General features: G+C 35.4%; 2 protein-coding genes across 8 annotated transcripts in view; one reads left to right on the forward strand and one right to left on the reverse strand.

Moving 5' to 3' along the window:
- LOC311069763 (isoaspartyl peptidase/L-asparaginase) overlaps positions 1-2,095 on the reverse strand; it is a 29,923-nt gene extending 27,828 nt beyond the window's left edge. The window contains exon 1 of the mRNA XM_084093189.1: positions 1,984-2,095. The gene's annotated coding sequence lies outside the window, so the exon portion shown is untranslated. The remainder of the gene's footprint in view (positions 1-1,983) is intronic.
- khdrbs2 (KH domain containing, RNA binding, signal transduction associated 2) overlaps positions 1,995-15,632 on the forward strand; it is a 69,547-nt gene continuing 55,909 nt past the window's right edge. For all 7 annotated transcript variants that reach the window (XM_084093185.1, XM_084093186.1, XM_084093183.1 and 4 more), the window contains exon 1: positions 1,995-2,125. In XM_084093185.1, the coding sequence (XP_083949311.1) occupies positions 2,035-2,125 (91 nt within the window). In that variant the 5' untranslated portion in view covers positions 1,995-2,034. The remainder of the gene's footprint in view (positions 2,126-15,632) is intronic.

Raw genomic sequence — 15,632 nt, forward strand, 5'->3', positions numbered from 1 at the left:
GAAAGATAATTTTCTTGACCAGTTGCCTCAGAGGTTCAATATTAGCAGCATTCATTTATTTATTTATTTCTACAGTCTGATATGAACATAAAAGTGATAGGAAATGATTGATGGTGTGGTGCTGTATAATAAATACCACAATATCATCATAAATTGACATCCACTGATGTTCTCTCCAACCTATATCAAAAGAAAGACTCTCATTTTGTAAAAACGAGGACACACAATCAACAAATTAGCCTAAGTGAGAGACTTTTGATGTATCACGATCTTTTGATGAAGCAATACTTTTTCATCTTGTAGAAATGCGACAAAAGAAGCGTATATCATAGCAACTGATAGCTTTTGCCCTTCAGAAGCGTTTCATTATGTTGAGTGGTGAGTGATATATAGAAGGTGTTGATCCTCCACAAACCCTTATTTCTTTTTCCTTAATCCCTTCCCATTCACTACCCTCAGAATCAATATATAAAACCCCCAAATCCATTTGATTATCCTATTGCCAAACTGATTCCGTCCGGAGTGTTAAATCGTATAATACAACATGGACCTGTCAGCTATACATGAATTGGAAGTCACTTGAGGAAACTAGGATGTGAGAATCCAAAAACGTCTGCAGGTATTTTTGTCATTTAAAATGTTTTATAAATGTACCTGATGGTAGTATAACTAATCAGAAAGTGTCTCTTTAGTGTTAGAAATAGCCCCTATATAGCTTTATTATGACAGATTTAATTTATATATATATAATTTGTTTATTTTTTGTGACCATATATTTTTCAGCTTGCATGGCTTGTTTTGTGTGACATATTACACTATATTATTTGTGCATACATAAAATATTTTATATGAGCATGCTTTATTTAAACCCATTTTATATTATGAATTATTTTTGGATAAATCAGTATTCACATGAGACATTTTGATGTTTTAGTTTTTGATTACTTTGATTACTGTTTTTTTAATTATTTTATTTGTAGCACTACCTCTCAACACTCTCTCTGTGTGGACCGGGATTCTGTAATTATGTTCACAGTTCACAGGCAGACAGTAAATATGACACTTGGGGTGCAGATGTTTGCCAACAGCACTGTAATCCATTCAGTTATTAATTAGGCAAGCTGGTCCTGTCCCTCTTCCTCCTTTCACTGCCTCTCTCTCTCTCTGCGTCTTCTCTCCCCTTCTCCTCTGTGGCTATCTCTCCTTCCCCCTCATACGTGCTTAGCTGCTTGGCTAAGTGTTAGTGTGTGTGTTTGCGAGTGTTTGCACTATCTGTGACTGTCTGTCACAACAGCTTAATCCATGTTGGCAAACTGAGGCAAATGGGAAATCCACTGATTAGTATTCATGGCCGTTACCAAATTTCCCTTCCAACTCTGCCGTCTGCAATGGAAAACTTATATGTTTGTCGTGGATATTTATTATTTTGCATTTCCAATTAACAAAAACATTTTTTTACCACTTTTTTTTTACTATGAACCGCATGAAGAATGATCTCCATCATTTCATGTTGATTTCAGTAGCCAAATCATATCAATAGGCTACTTGCACATCCTGTTCACATACATTTGTGGTCTGATGTCTTTCCAAAGCAAATATGCAAAGGATATCCAATGTAACTACTGGCGGAGAGTAAAAAAAAACAAAACAGATTTGCACAGAAGATTAGGTGTTCAGAACCATGGACAGGGGTGACAGATCAGCGGTTAGTTTACGGAATGTCCCCAAATTCAGTCCCATACACAATATCTGACATTTGCATGCAGTTTGCTCTCTGCCATGACCAATCCAGATGTAGATGGGCGGAGTGAGACTACAGATTCGGAGTCTGAGGTGGGAGGTTTTACATGAGAGACTCGAGGAGATGGGTACACTGCATTGATATCTTCCACGCTGTGCGCGAAAACCACACGATCCCTCCCAGTCCCAGATATTACGCAGTCTATTTAAACTCAACAACCACACACCCATTCCATCACTCACCTCTGTGGTCGTCTCACCTGCACTCGCGGTGTTCAGGAGAGGAATCCAGTGATGGATCAAGACAAGTACCTGCCAGAGCTCATTGCCGAGAAGGAGAGCTTGGACACGTCGTTCGTGCACGCGATGCGCCTTCTCGCAGAAGGTAAACTATGCCTTCTTCTGCCATCATTTTTAGGCTCGTATCTGTTTGCTGTGGTGTCGCTGCTGTACATTGTTTGTGTCGCTATCGCGTATACAATATTCATTAATCATATGGACGCCCGTTGTTGAACCATGTAAGAATGAATCAGGCGTGTCAGGTGTTTCATTTATGTTTTCAGGTGATCATTTAGTTAGTAAAATAAGGGAATTGTCCACAGACAGGCTTGGTCTTTATAAATATTTTGTGTGTGCAGGGTTAGTGTTTTCCAGTTATTGGTAGGCTATGCTCAACTTCGTCCGATCAGAAATTAGAAGCAACACCTTTTCAAGCACCATAAACCACAAAATATATTAGGCGGTTGTTCTTCAGTTCATGCCGTTCAAAAAGTTAATGTGCTTCAACGATGTGTCGCTTCTTAATTTATCACAGAAATTAAACCCTGATCTCAAGCAAAGGCAAACGTGTAAAATAGAAAGCGACACATCGTTGAAGCACATTAACTTTTTGAACGGCATGAACTGAAGAACAACCGCCTCGTATTTTTTGTGGTTTATGGTGCACGAATAGTGTTAATGTAGCCTAATACTAATTCTTTTTACAATTGATCTGATGTTATCTCTCATCTTCATTTAATTGCCTAATCAATATGCTAATTATATAGCCTACATGACTTTCAGGAAAGTCTGATATTTTAAAGCAATTTAATTTTTTTTGTGTGTTTTTTTTAATAAATGAAACGTGCTAAATTATTAAATGTAAAAGTAATTTGGATGTTAGTCTCGACCAAAATCGTCACATCTTAAATACAATTTGATCAAAACATTAAATACAAAACAATCACAAAATTATCGACTTGTAATGCTTTGCACGAAGCCTACCGCCCAAACTTGCGTTTTGTTTTTTTATGATTACCTCTGCCTAACGAGCTTTTTTTGTTGTTGTTAACGTTGTATTTGGCTATGCCTAATTTTATTCAAACTCTGATCATTAGCTACTGATACGTTTGAAAACCAATTTTCCTCTTATGAAAAAACTATGAACTTGTATGAAAAAAAGAATAAGTTTTACTCCCCTTGGGGTAGTTCTGGCTTTAATTCACTTCTTAGGTTATAAATATGCTGCTCTGTTGATCAAATGTCAGGTTAGCCTGTCTATTGATTTAATGTCCAGCACAGGGAAGTTGCTTAAATATTGCATTGCCAACCCCATTTTTCATGAGTGTAAGGTTATGACGACAACCAGACATGGTAGCATTGCTATGATCTGAAAATATTATAGTTGAGTAAGATAAAAGCAGTCCTTGACAGCTCATCAGATAGTAAGCAGAGTAATTAAGAGGCAATTACGGCTATTACAAAGTACTCACACTGGCTCAGATTATCTCAAGTGCAGGGGAGCATAGTGGGGTGCGTGTGGTTGAATAAGCATGCATATAATTAAACGACAACCGTTTTAACTGGTCCAGGTTATCAGGAAATTGTAAACATTTTCAAACTGTAAACTTCAGTTTGTTTCGCAGCACATGCATCTGTTGTGTTGTATTAATTCATGAAGGTTAGATTCATCTTCTTTCAGAGACAAAAAACATTATTCAAGCTCATGATATGGCATTGTCTAAAGGATTATTCATATCATTCAGATGAATTTGATCAGGCAAGTAATCTATTCCATCTGAGAGTTAGAAAAAGAGTGAGCTGATCATTCTGGTTCTGAAGAATTGGAAACTAAATCTGGCTGTGCATTCTCAAGAAGGGAAATGCTACCAGGGGTTTCTGTAATAAATGTGTCCAGTAACAACCTCAAAATGGTGCAAAATAATTAGCCGTAATCTTAAAAACAAATCAAGATGTCTCTTCACAAAAGGGATAATAAGTCATTTGTATGCTATCTTTCAAATGAACTAAATTGGCCATGGTTGTGAAAGCCTGCATATAGCTTATGTCACCATTATTCAATCTAAATATTTTGCCTCTGCACAAAAAGGCTTATTGAACTGGAATTAATGGTAATTAGTGGCAGTCTAGTAAAGATACATAGACTTCTGTGGGTCATATTTAATCGAAGTAGACACCCACTGTCTTAAAAAGACTTAATTTGTAGTGCATTGCCCCAAGACATGCAGAAAAAGAGTTTGTGTATTTATTTGAATCTGATTATCTTTGTTATATTTAGCTATTGTCATGTTCAGAGTTATATAATTACATCATTATATAAAGTATGCTATTTACTCCAAAATACATAAATATTTTTTTTTACTGTATTATCTCTCACTTTGGTAGCACATTAGTAAGACTGTTTCAATAGTGGCAAGGATTAAAAAAGAAAACCTTGTGGTTCGTTAAATTTCATGCTGAGCTACTGGTAGCCTGCCAGTGTTTATTTACCCAAGCTAGGGCTGTCACGATATGATATCGTGATTATCGCATCCAAACTAAAAGTTTGTATTTTCATAATAAATGTGTGTGTACTGTGTATAATTATTTTGTATATTTAAATACAGATACATGCATGTATATATTTAAAAAAAAAAAAGTTATTTAGATATACAATATTTATATTTATATAAATATAAATTATATATAAATCTATAAACAGTATATACATGCAAATATTTCTTAAATATATACAAGCATGTGTGTGTATTTATATATATATATATATATATATATATATATATATATATATATATATATATATATATATAATAATTATACACAGTACACACACACATTTATTATGTAAATACAAACTTTTATTTTGGACGCGATAATCGCGATATCATATTATGACAGCCCTAACCCAAGCACATATTTTATTTATTTCATAATGTCGAATGATAGTCAAGCCTCTTGGCACTGCATGTACCTTTAGGGCCAGAGAACAGTACAGCCGACCAGAACATGGGTAGGAAATGATTCTGGCCCATGCTCAGGGAACATTTTAACGTGTTTATTGTTAAAGATTTAAAACTCTACACTTTTTTTGTTTGCTGTACATTTTGGGATATTAAAGGAATTTATATCGAATACTTTCACTCTCGAAGTTTCTGGGTTTAAGAAGAGTTCAGGCAAGGAGTCTCTCACAGCTTAGTTATTTTGGTACAAAATTTGTCACACCCTTTAAGAGGGAAGTGATTAATATTACAACGGCGATCAATACAAGCGTAACTTATCCTAAACACCAGGCGGCCTGGAAACAACTGACGACTAAGCACTTTAGCTAATGGCCCGTGCCTGCTGTGTAACTCTAATGTCTAGACCTCTCTGAAAAGACACAATTCCAGTGCAGTAGATTCACTGTGAAAGAACTTGCACAAATGATTAGAATAGCTCATTTTAGATTTTTTATATAATGTGAAAAAAGAACTGATACTTATCAGCATATATTTTAGTGCAACAAAGAAAAGTAATTTTTTAGAGCTACAAAAAAAAAAGAGAGATTATAAAGGGCAGCTTTTGATAATCTGCTCGACTTTTGGCTGTTATCCAGGAGATCATTTGTGACCCTGGACCACAAAACCAGTCATAAGTAGCACGGGTATATTTGTTGTCAACAAAACATTGTATGGGTCAAAATGATAGATTTTTCTTTTATGCCAAAAATCATTATATTAAGTAAATCATTTGGATATTAAGTAAAGATCATGATCCATGAAGATATTTTGTAAATTTCCTACCTTAAATATATCAAAAATGTATTTTTGTGAGTGGATGCAGCAAAATCGCCAACAGAAATGGACAACTTTAAAGGCAATTTTCTCAATATTTAGATTTTTTTGCACCCTCAGATTCCAAGTTTTCAAATAGTTGTATCTCAGCCAAAAAAAATTATATCCTAACAAACCATACATCAATAGTCAAAGCTTATTTATTCAGCTTTCAGATGATGTGTACATCTCAATTAAAACAAATTTACCCATAAGACCCATTTGCCTTGCAACAGATATAACTTTGGATCACACAATAGGGGATTACTTTTTTCAGTTAATCTGGTATCTAATACAGTAGTTAAAATTAAAATGTCCTACTCATTATACAAAAAATGCATTTATGTAATCAAGCTCCAAAAATGGCTCATTTTAATATTGTGGGATCTGTGATGTGACGTGGGCAAATAAAGGGCAAGTCATTGACAAACAGTTTTACACCATCGTACCATAGGCCACGTCCACTGGCATTCAGTCAATGTGCACCTGGCACGAGCATCGCGTCAATAGCAAATAGAACCCATTATAATCACTGACTGTCTACACTGGATTCAGTATACAGGTGCCCGTTAAATTTCTGACGTACTGTCAGTACGTACGTACAGACGTGTGTCTGCTGACAACAGGAAAAATGGAAAAGTAAAAAAACGTTCACTTCGACGCGTCCTGTTTAAACGGCTCGTTTGCCTCTCTGTATAGACTTCAGAAGAGACACCCACATGAAGAACAAGTGGATGGTTTAGTTTTAATTGCGTCCTGGATTGAGTCAGATGATTATATTTTGGTTCGTAGCATTTTTTCTGCAGATTGTTTTCTAAACGAGGCACAGTATAATGGAAAGTTCGCAATTGTATTGGATCTGACTGTAGCTACATCACATCGTTTAACTGTAAGTTAACAATGAGATAATGCTTTGTCTGTAAATGACAGTTTTATATGAATAATGTTTTTAAAGCATTCATACTTTGTAATGACATTAGCCAATCATAACAGTGGCCGTTTTTTTAGCCAATCATAACAGTGGCCGTTTTTTTAGCCAATCATAACAGTGGCCGTTTTTTGAGTCGCCCATTAAAAACAGATCATTTCAGACTGAGGGTTAGAATGAAGGTTGAAAGGTTGAAAATAATATTTTCTTCCCTGCATATGTCTATTTGCTTTTCTTTGTGTAAAAAACTTTATTAACATTATAAATGAACCTCAAGGAACATTTTATAATAATAAAAAATATGTGTCATAACCCCTTTAAGTTCATAATATATCATGACTTATAAGTGATAGAAGTTGACAGGTTTGTCTCAGAAACTGCAGAGAGATAGGGGAAGTGTGACTGAAGGAGACTGTTTAAAGTTTATGCATCGTCTCCGTCCAGATGCTTTGATTTCCAGGTTAGACAGTCCTCTTCAGAAAACCACCAACCTGGAATAAGCTGTTCCTCTTGGGGGAACAAGGAGAATGCTTCAAATTCCAGTCTGTCATTTTGATCTTGTAAAGCACATTGCTGAATTGCTTTTATAGAGGTGACTTGATGCAAACTACTTACTTTAGAAAAGGACAGACTGCTACTGCATCCACTTCAGAGTCCAGTTTTCTAAAATAGAGCCTTTTGCCTCATAGGGACAAAAAATGAGGCACAAAAAAAATCTGCTTACCAACTAATTTTAAGAATGGATATTACAAGGTGGTTTTAAAGATGAGGCAGGATTTTGCGGAAATGTTTCCTCCCTTAAGAACTTTTCAATACGGAGATGAAAACAAAACATTTAAATCAAAGTGCTTTTATTTGATTTAAACAGCTGGTTATTCATTGCTGGATAGATGTTTGTGGTAGATGGTGACTCAAATGAAAAGTGGTACAAAAAACATTTTTTAAATCAGAGAATGCTTTTACAGTACATATATTATATTATGCTTTTCCACAACTGTAGTGATTAAATTGTGGTTTAAACAACAGTAATATACGACTCTTAAAGATTGCTGTGCCTGATAGGGAAAATTCTTATATAGAACAGCATGAGAGTGTCATATTTCAGTAATCAATCATACTCTATCATAACCAAGGATGTAATATCTACAGAAAGCTATCTGTTAGTATTTCTATTCATCTCAATGGCAGTTGCTCGGCTGGTGCATCACTAAGTGGTAGTACGAGATTTGGAATCCGTTTTTTGCTCAAACAAGAATACAAACAGTCCCAAAGACCTTCACTAGAAAGACGTATCTTAAGGTGTGATGTCAAAGAATGCTTTCGAGAGCCCTCAAAAAGTACACTATGTACTATAAGCGATTTGGGGTTTATATGTGTTTGCATTTTTTTGGTGCTTTTTAATGCCAGATGGTGTAGTTACAACATCTACCAGCAGAGGCTAATGGGACTATGTTAACCAACAATTTATAAACCATTTTTGCTTCTGTCTAACAGAGATTCATAACCCATTGCTTTGAGTTTAGTGGTTGTAGAGTAACTGCACATTTTTGCAGTCCGACTTAACCGGGATATTCAAGTGAATCTATTTCTGTTTGAGGTTTAATGCACACCTCTATCGTAGGTCAAATGCTTCCAGATGTCTTAAATTACTGATAATGAATGCAGTTGATCAAATGTGTGATCTAGCAGTAACCTTGTACTGACAAAATGAAATCATTAGGCCAGAGAACGTGTCTAAAGATAAAATTAATGTTTAATGATATGTTTCTACTTTCATAAGCAGCCTTTTAACTTGATTTAGTCTTCCTGCAGAATAAATATGACCTGCGGATTGCACAGTCACAGACATTGATAGACTAACTATCGCAATCTTCCGGACATTAGTATGTAGAGTGCGAGCTATTTAAAATGGGTATGTTGATAGGATCAGCTGTTCCTAACAGCTTCCCATTTGAAACCTTATCAGGCCACAGCTCTCTATCACAGAGTAATCATGTGCAGGCTAATAGGTTAATGCCAGCTACCTTAATATTTTGATAAATATGTTGATGTTGTTCCACAGCTGAAATTGATAGATGGCTTGATTCCCTGTTCTAAATAATAAGGGACGTGCCAGGTCTCTTTTATGGTTTGTAGGCATTGGAGGCCACAGGAAGACCTAGTGTAGTTGTGAGCTAGAATTGTGACTACTAGAAGTTTTTATTTTTATTTTTGATACCTTCTCTCAGGCTTATTGATGGAACAAACGATTGCCAGCCACCTCACTGTATATTTGTGCCTCAGCATCATGATTCTTTAGCATGTTGCCTTCCTGGAGTGGTTGGCTGTGAAAACTGAATAATGATGCCTTCGGAGGCAGTATTTGGAGGTAAGAAGGCATCAAGGAACAATGAGTAACAGTGCCTTTATCCAAGTTGGTTTTTGAAGCCAGTGTAGATTTAGATCCTTTGCTGTCTGAAATATCCCCCAGTCTTGTGCGGTTCACGGTTGGTGGAAAGAATAATGGAGTGGCTGAAAATAGTTCTGAATTTTTCATTTTACAATTTCTTTTCAATGTTTGAATACATTTCTTCAGAGAAGAAGGAACAAAGCTCAATTTTCAATTATTACTTATGAAAGGAATTGTCTTTATAAATTCCACCAGGATATTTTTACCACGATTTAAATTTTTCCTTGGATTTCTCTGTAGCATAACTGGCACAGGCAACTTGTGTTTGCTGTGAGATATACGTACAGTGAAGTGCACTGTATAGATTGTGCCTGAAACTCCAGCTGGAACAAAGGGTTCCCAAGTGCCTTTGTTTCTCTGGCTGGATGGCAGGTTTCTTTTTCTTATTGCTGTTGCAGCAACACATTCTAAAAATGGGATGCCTTTACACTTGCTCTGAGAGCCAGTGAGTAGCAGTCTCATGCGAGCGTGTTCGGGGACTTGATGAAATACTATTCTTTGGGGAGAATGGGAGAAGGCTGACAGCAGATTCGAATGGACTTGTCCTTGTGCTCCTGGAATAATTTGCATGTTTTTGCTCAATATTAAACATATGGCAGATGTTAATGTGCACTTGGCAAATGAAAATGGATTAAGTGTGTGATTTAATTTTTAATATTGGGGGCTTTACACAGGTGAAGCAAATGTGTGGGATCTAAAAGCTTGCAGTCTCTGTCCCTGTGCTCATCTCAATGCTCATCTGTAGTGCTGTGTGAAAGGAGACTGAGCAAAGCTGGAGCAGACATCATTTTGTCATTTTAGTGCATGACAACCACACACTCATTTTCTTATTCATGCATAATATGAGCCCCCCGGCAAAAGTTCAATTTAGGAATCTTCTTATGATTGGGGAGCCATTTAAATTGCAATGGAGAAAAGAGATTTGCTAAAAAGCATGTCAGAATGATTTTAGGCATGTTTGTGTTTTTGTCTCTGTGTTACAGTTATTGAGATGTCCAAAGCTGCATGAATACAGTCCAACTGTCTGCAGTCTGTAATATGTGCATACAGTAGATGTATGTTTAATGAACAAAGTCAGTCTTTTCTCAAATTAATGTATGAACATGAGAACACTTTGGTTCCGTGTGTGTGTGTGTGTGTGTGTGTGTGTGTGTGTGTGTGTGTGTGTGTGTGTGTGTACAATATATCATTCAAAAGTAAGACATTTATAATGTTACAAAAGATTTCAAATAAATGCTGTTCTTTTAAACTTTCTATTATGAATCCTTGATAACATAATACTGCAATACTGAATTGTGCTCTTTTTCATGTCATCTTGCACTTGAACAGACAAATTCACACAAAATTGTCAAAATCTTTGAAAGTATCCTAGCAAACCTAGGTGGTTATGTCCCACATGGAAAGAACCTACATGAGGATATATGTGCATATATGAAACCTATATACACCATATATGCACATATATGATAATATATATGCTGCATTTATGCGTATATATGCCACATATAGGCAAAATTGAGGTGCATATATGTGCATATACAGGCCATATAGGTCTCCTGTATTGCTTCTTTATATCCACATATAAGCCCTATATGTACATACAAGATATGTCTCCTATATAGCTCATGGCAGGATCTGGTCATTTTGTAGCTCATTTCTCACTTTGGCAACTGTCATATATGATGCCTAGCTCAGATAGGCACATCTATCAATTCGAAGCTCATGGAGCTGAGAAGATCAAAAAGATAACTTTTTTTTTTTTTTTTTTCTGTTCAGTTTTTTGTCTTATTTTTGTTCTTGTACTATTTTATTGTTCTTAAGTAAATAAATAATGTACATTTCTACATTTTGGGCTTTTATTTATGTTGCCTATGGATTTTAATAATTTTACTAATATATAGGTAAACATAGAGGTGCATATATAGGTGAACATATAGGTGCATATATATGTGCATATATGCACACATATATACGTGCATATATGTACCTATATAGGTACATGTATGCACAAATATATATGTACACATATATGTACCTATATAGGTACATGTATGCACAAATATATATGTACACATATATGTACATATAATATAGGAAAACGGCCAATTTTATATATGTCACATATATTAAAAACCTATATCAAAACCACCTATATTAAAACATATATGTTTATATAGATTATTTCCATGTGGGGTCTTAAGCGAACATAAACAGTTGGGAGGGGGAAAACGGATTTGTACATCATCAGTATTGGTTCCATGCATTGTCTTAAATTGACAGATGCAAAAAACAGTCGGGCCAGTGGAAAAAATCCTTAGCGTTGAGCCCTGAAGGATCATGTGACACTGAACACTGGAGTATATATATAAAATACATTCTACCTGCTGGGTGAAATTTGACATTCTGGTGTAAACAGGTCTGTTTATTATAGCTGATATTTTTAAAACATGATTAAATCATAATTACATTTAAAAAACCCTTTGTAATACATTAACTCTCCTGATTCGTTTAGCATCACTCTAACTTTGTTATGGCCCCCCGAAATGTGCAGAAACCAACTGTGCTGGCATCTGTCAACCAGCTATCCTTTAGACCTGACAGTTTATTTTCCTTCTTATTAGAAGTTCAGAGAGCAGGGGAGAGGAGTGATGCAGCACACGTCAGGCTCACTTTTATTCTAATTATGAAGCAAGACAGGATGTTCTTTTCTGTGGAGGTTAAACATTACCGTTTGGTGTCTTTTCCTGCCCCCTAAGAAACATCCTGGGAAAAAACATTATCATTCACCCTGAACTGTTGTTCAACCATTACAACAAATTTGTTTCGGAGACATGAATGCTTAATGCCAGCATTAATATTTGACTTAGAAACATCTAATTGTGTAGAAGTTTTTGTGTAAAAGATTAATGGTTCAGTGTGTTGAGCTGTACGACATGTAAATATTACCCTATAAAGAAATATCTACATTCCCGCTAGGCAAGTAAGGTTAATTAAGTAATGTAAATTAGGGTGATGGATAATGTAAGGTGATGTATGATGGGGAAAGAAATTAAAAGAGAAGAGGTTTCTAGTAATGTCTTGGGTTTGAGATCGGCAGAAGATGGCACAATCATAATATTCAGAAACTGAAATGAGTTTCCTAAACTCATCTGAAACAAATATTATGAAGCCTATTGTAAAATTGTAAAAAAAATGTTCAAACATGTCAAATTATAAAGTTTTAAATGGCAAAATATTACATGAAGATCTCACTCTTTGAATATGCCGTGTTTGGTGGATAGTTTTGTGTCTGTGTTTTCAACAAAAAGCGGCAGTATATGACGCCTTGGGATGAGATCGGGCTGGTATTTTGATCTCTGTTATTCGTTGACTGCATTTACATGCACAAGAATTGATATTAATCAGAATTTGATCCTATTTTGACATTTTTCAACCAGCTTTGTGTTGTTACGGTACTGTGTACACTTTTACATGTTACCTGCACCCATATCTCCCAGTTTATTTGTCAGCTAAAGACTTTTTACAACTCCATGACTGAAAGTGTCCAAATTGGGTTTTTATTACAGATCAAGCATATCCTTCAATGTGGGATTTTCGTTATAAACTTATGTTGTCTTTTCTGAATGGGATTGGTACTGTGATTATTTTCCATGGTACATTCTTAAGAAATATTAAACACAAGGCTGGTTTGAGTAACATACAATAAGCCCAAACTAGTTTACACATTTTTCACTTTTGTCAGTTGCCTCCTCCATATCCTGTCAGTCATCACTTTTAGCTAGATTTAATCATTCTTAAAATACAACTTTGAAGCTTTGTAAGAGTGTGTCAGGAGAGCGCAAAGCAATTGTGCACTGATTCTGTTACAGATTACAGAGGAAAAAGTGAACACAAAGGAATTGTAACGAATAACCTTGAAATGATTTTAGGGTGAAAAATGCATTTTACTAGAACAAAAGGGTGATTTTTCCTCCCTTTTTCATGGCAGTATTATCCTAATATAGGTGATTTTGAATTTCCATGTTCCACAGGGTCCTGATCAAGAGGTCTGATGATGTATTTTACCATGTGAAAGTCATTTTCAGTTAAAAGTTTCATTTTCCAGCCAGCAGGGATGTTATCTTCAGATTTTCAACGTTCACTATGGTTGTCTTTTTTATGGATTGTAAGAAAAAGGTGAATCAAGTGGTGCAAAATGTATTATATAGGGAACAAAACTGTGGGCTGTGGCACTAATACCGGTAAAATTCGGAAAACCATACCAGCCTGTTTTTTTGGTCAATTTATGGTAATGGATCGACCTCAGATTGTTTAGGCCCAGAGGTCTTTTCACATTTTCATTTGTCTTTGAGAACATTATTATTTGGAAGGATCCAGCATTCAAAAATTGGTTCAAGCTGAACAAGGATCACATAATTCAGTCTAGAATCTTCTTGTGAACTACAACCATAGAGAAACTTCACAGAGCCCTATGAGTGAATAAATTTCACAAGTTTCATTCTGTGATGTTTCATTTCATTTTTCCTGCTTATTGAAATGTCAAGAGGATGGAATTTACAAATGAACAAATTGTGCAGTGAATAGATTTAGCTGGCTTTTAATAGATTTTTTTATTTGTTTTGGATTTGAATGCTTGAAGTTTTCATTTTATTTTTAATCTTTGTTCATGCGTCGGTGACCGTATAGGGTACTTCTTAAGCTGGGCTGAAGTGTTTTTGGAAGTGTGTAACAACAAATGCCAGAGAAAGATGCCAGACCAGAATTTAAGCCTGAATCTTCCCTATTATGCTGTGATACTCATTCCACAGGGCCACTCACCCTTGAAATTGTTATATGTATCAACTAAAAGCCCATTTGTGGACCTTTTGGTCTTTTACTCACTCAATAAGATCAGATGACCATCTCCTAAATAGCACCCAGAGACTTTTGTTAGTTAGGGTTGTCATGCATGCTTGCATGGCATTCTCAAGAGATGTCTTTTTATAGTTTTTAAGGCCATCCAAAATCAATGAAATCCAAAATCACATGAGGTCTTACAGCACTGTTGTTAGTTTCATGTTGAATTTGTTTGTTTTTCAGCTCACTGGCAGTTCTTATGATGCAAAAAGTCAAAGGAATACAGCAGCTTTGTATTTTAAGTGATCAGATCTTTTCTGTGCAAATAAAAAAGCATTCCCTGTGCATTACAATGAGATACATTTGCAGTTACTAAGTCTGCGCTGAAGTGCTTTTCATGTTTCAAATGCATATATATTCATAAGCAAGAGGACAAAGAGCTTATAGTTTCCTCACATTCCTATGCTACAATTTATGTCTATTTTTGCAGAAACAAATATTATTTCAGGAAGGTGTCCATATGCACTTTTCCTAACATAATTTCTCAGCATTTCATATTTTTAGGTCTCCCTTTTAAGCTTGTTTCCGCCACAGAATAAAACATTTAAACAGATAATTGCCACTTTTTATCTCACAATTGCGAGTTTACGTCTCACAATTTTGACTTTTTATCTCAGAATTGCTTGATATAAAGTTGCAATTGTGTGTTATAAAGTAAGAGTTGCGAGATATAAACTTACAATTTTGTGTTATAAAGTCAGAATTGCGAGATATAAACTCACAATTGCGAGAAATAAACGTGCAATTCTGAATTTTTTTTCGTTTATAAGTTTATATATCTGACTTTTTTCCTCTGAATTGCGAGCTCACAATTCTGACTTTACAACACGCAATTGCGACTTTATATCATGTAATTCTGTCTTTAAATCTCACAATTGCGAGTTTATATTTCACAATTCTGACTTTAACAAGCAATTGCGACTTTATATCATGCAATTCTGACTTTATAACACACAATTGTGACTTAATATCATGCAATTCTGAGATAAAAAGTCAGAATAGTGAGATGCAAACTCGCAATTGTGAGAAAAAAAAGTCAGAATTGTGAGATAAAAGTCGCAATTAATTTTTAGTTTTGTGGCGGAAACAAGCTTCCATATTTCCAAATATGCCTCATTTTCAGCCTGGTTTGATTTCTTTCATGCCTCTCAGCTAGAGAAAAGAGTAAGACGACAGGAAGAATGGCATCCTCAGGACAAAAAAAAAAAAAGCTTCATAAATCAATCATCAGAATCAGGCGACTTGTACTTAAATCACATCATTGTTTACTTTTGTGATAAAAATTTCACCCTTTCTTGCTGTTGTCCTTTTGCAGATTCTTTGCTATTAGTCACTTACAGCCGCCTGAGAGTAAGTGTAAGGGTACGACCTCTTGTTAGAGAGTTAGAAAGAAGATCTTCAAGAGAAAATAGGTTAGGTTTAAAGCAGTGGTTCTTAACCAGGGGCTGGCTGAAACCAGGAGACCGGGTTCCACTAGGGGGAAAATTCCACAAAATTCCAAGTGGGCCCCGCAGATATTTAAATTGAT

Source organism: Abramis brama, assembly GCF_963993115.1.
Source record: "Abramis brama genome assembly, chromosome: 19".
Taxonomy (NCBI): Eukaryota; Metazoa; Chordata; class Actinopteri; order Cypriniformes; family Leuciscidae; genus Abramis; species Abramis brama.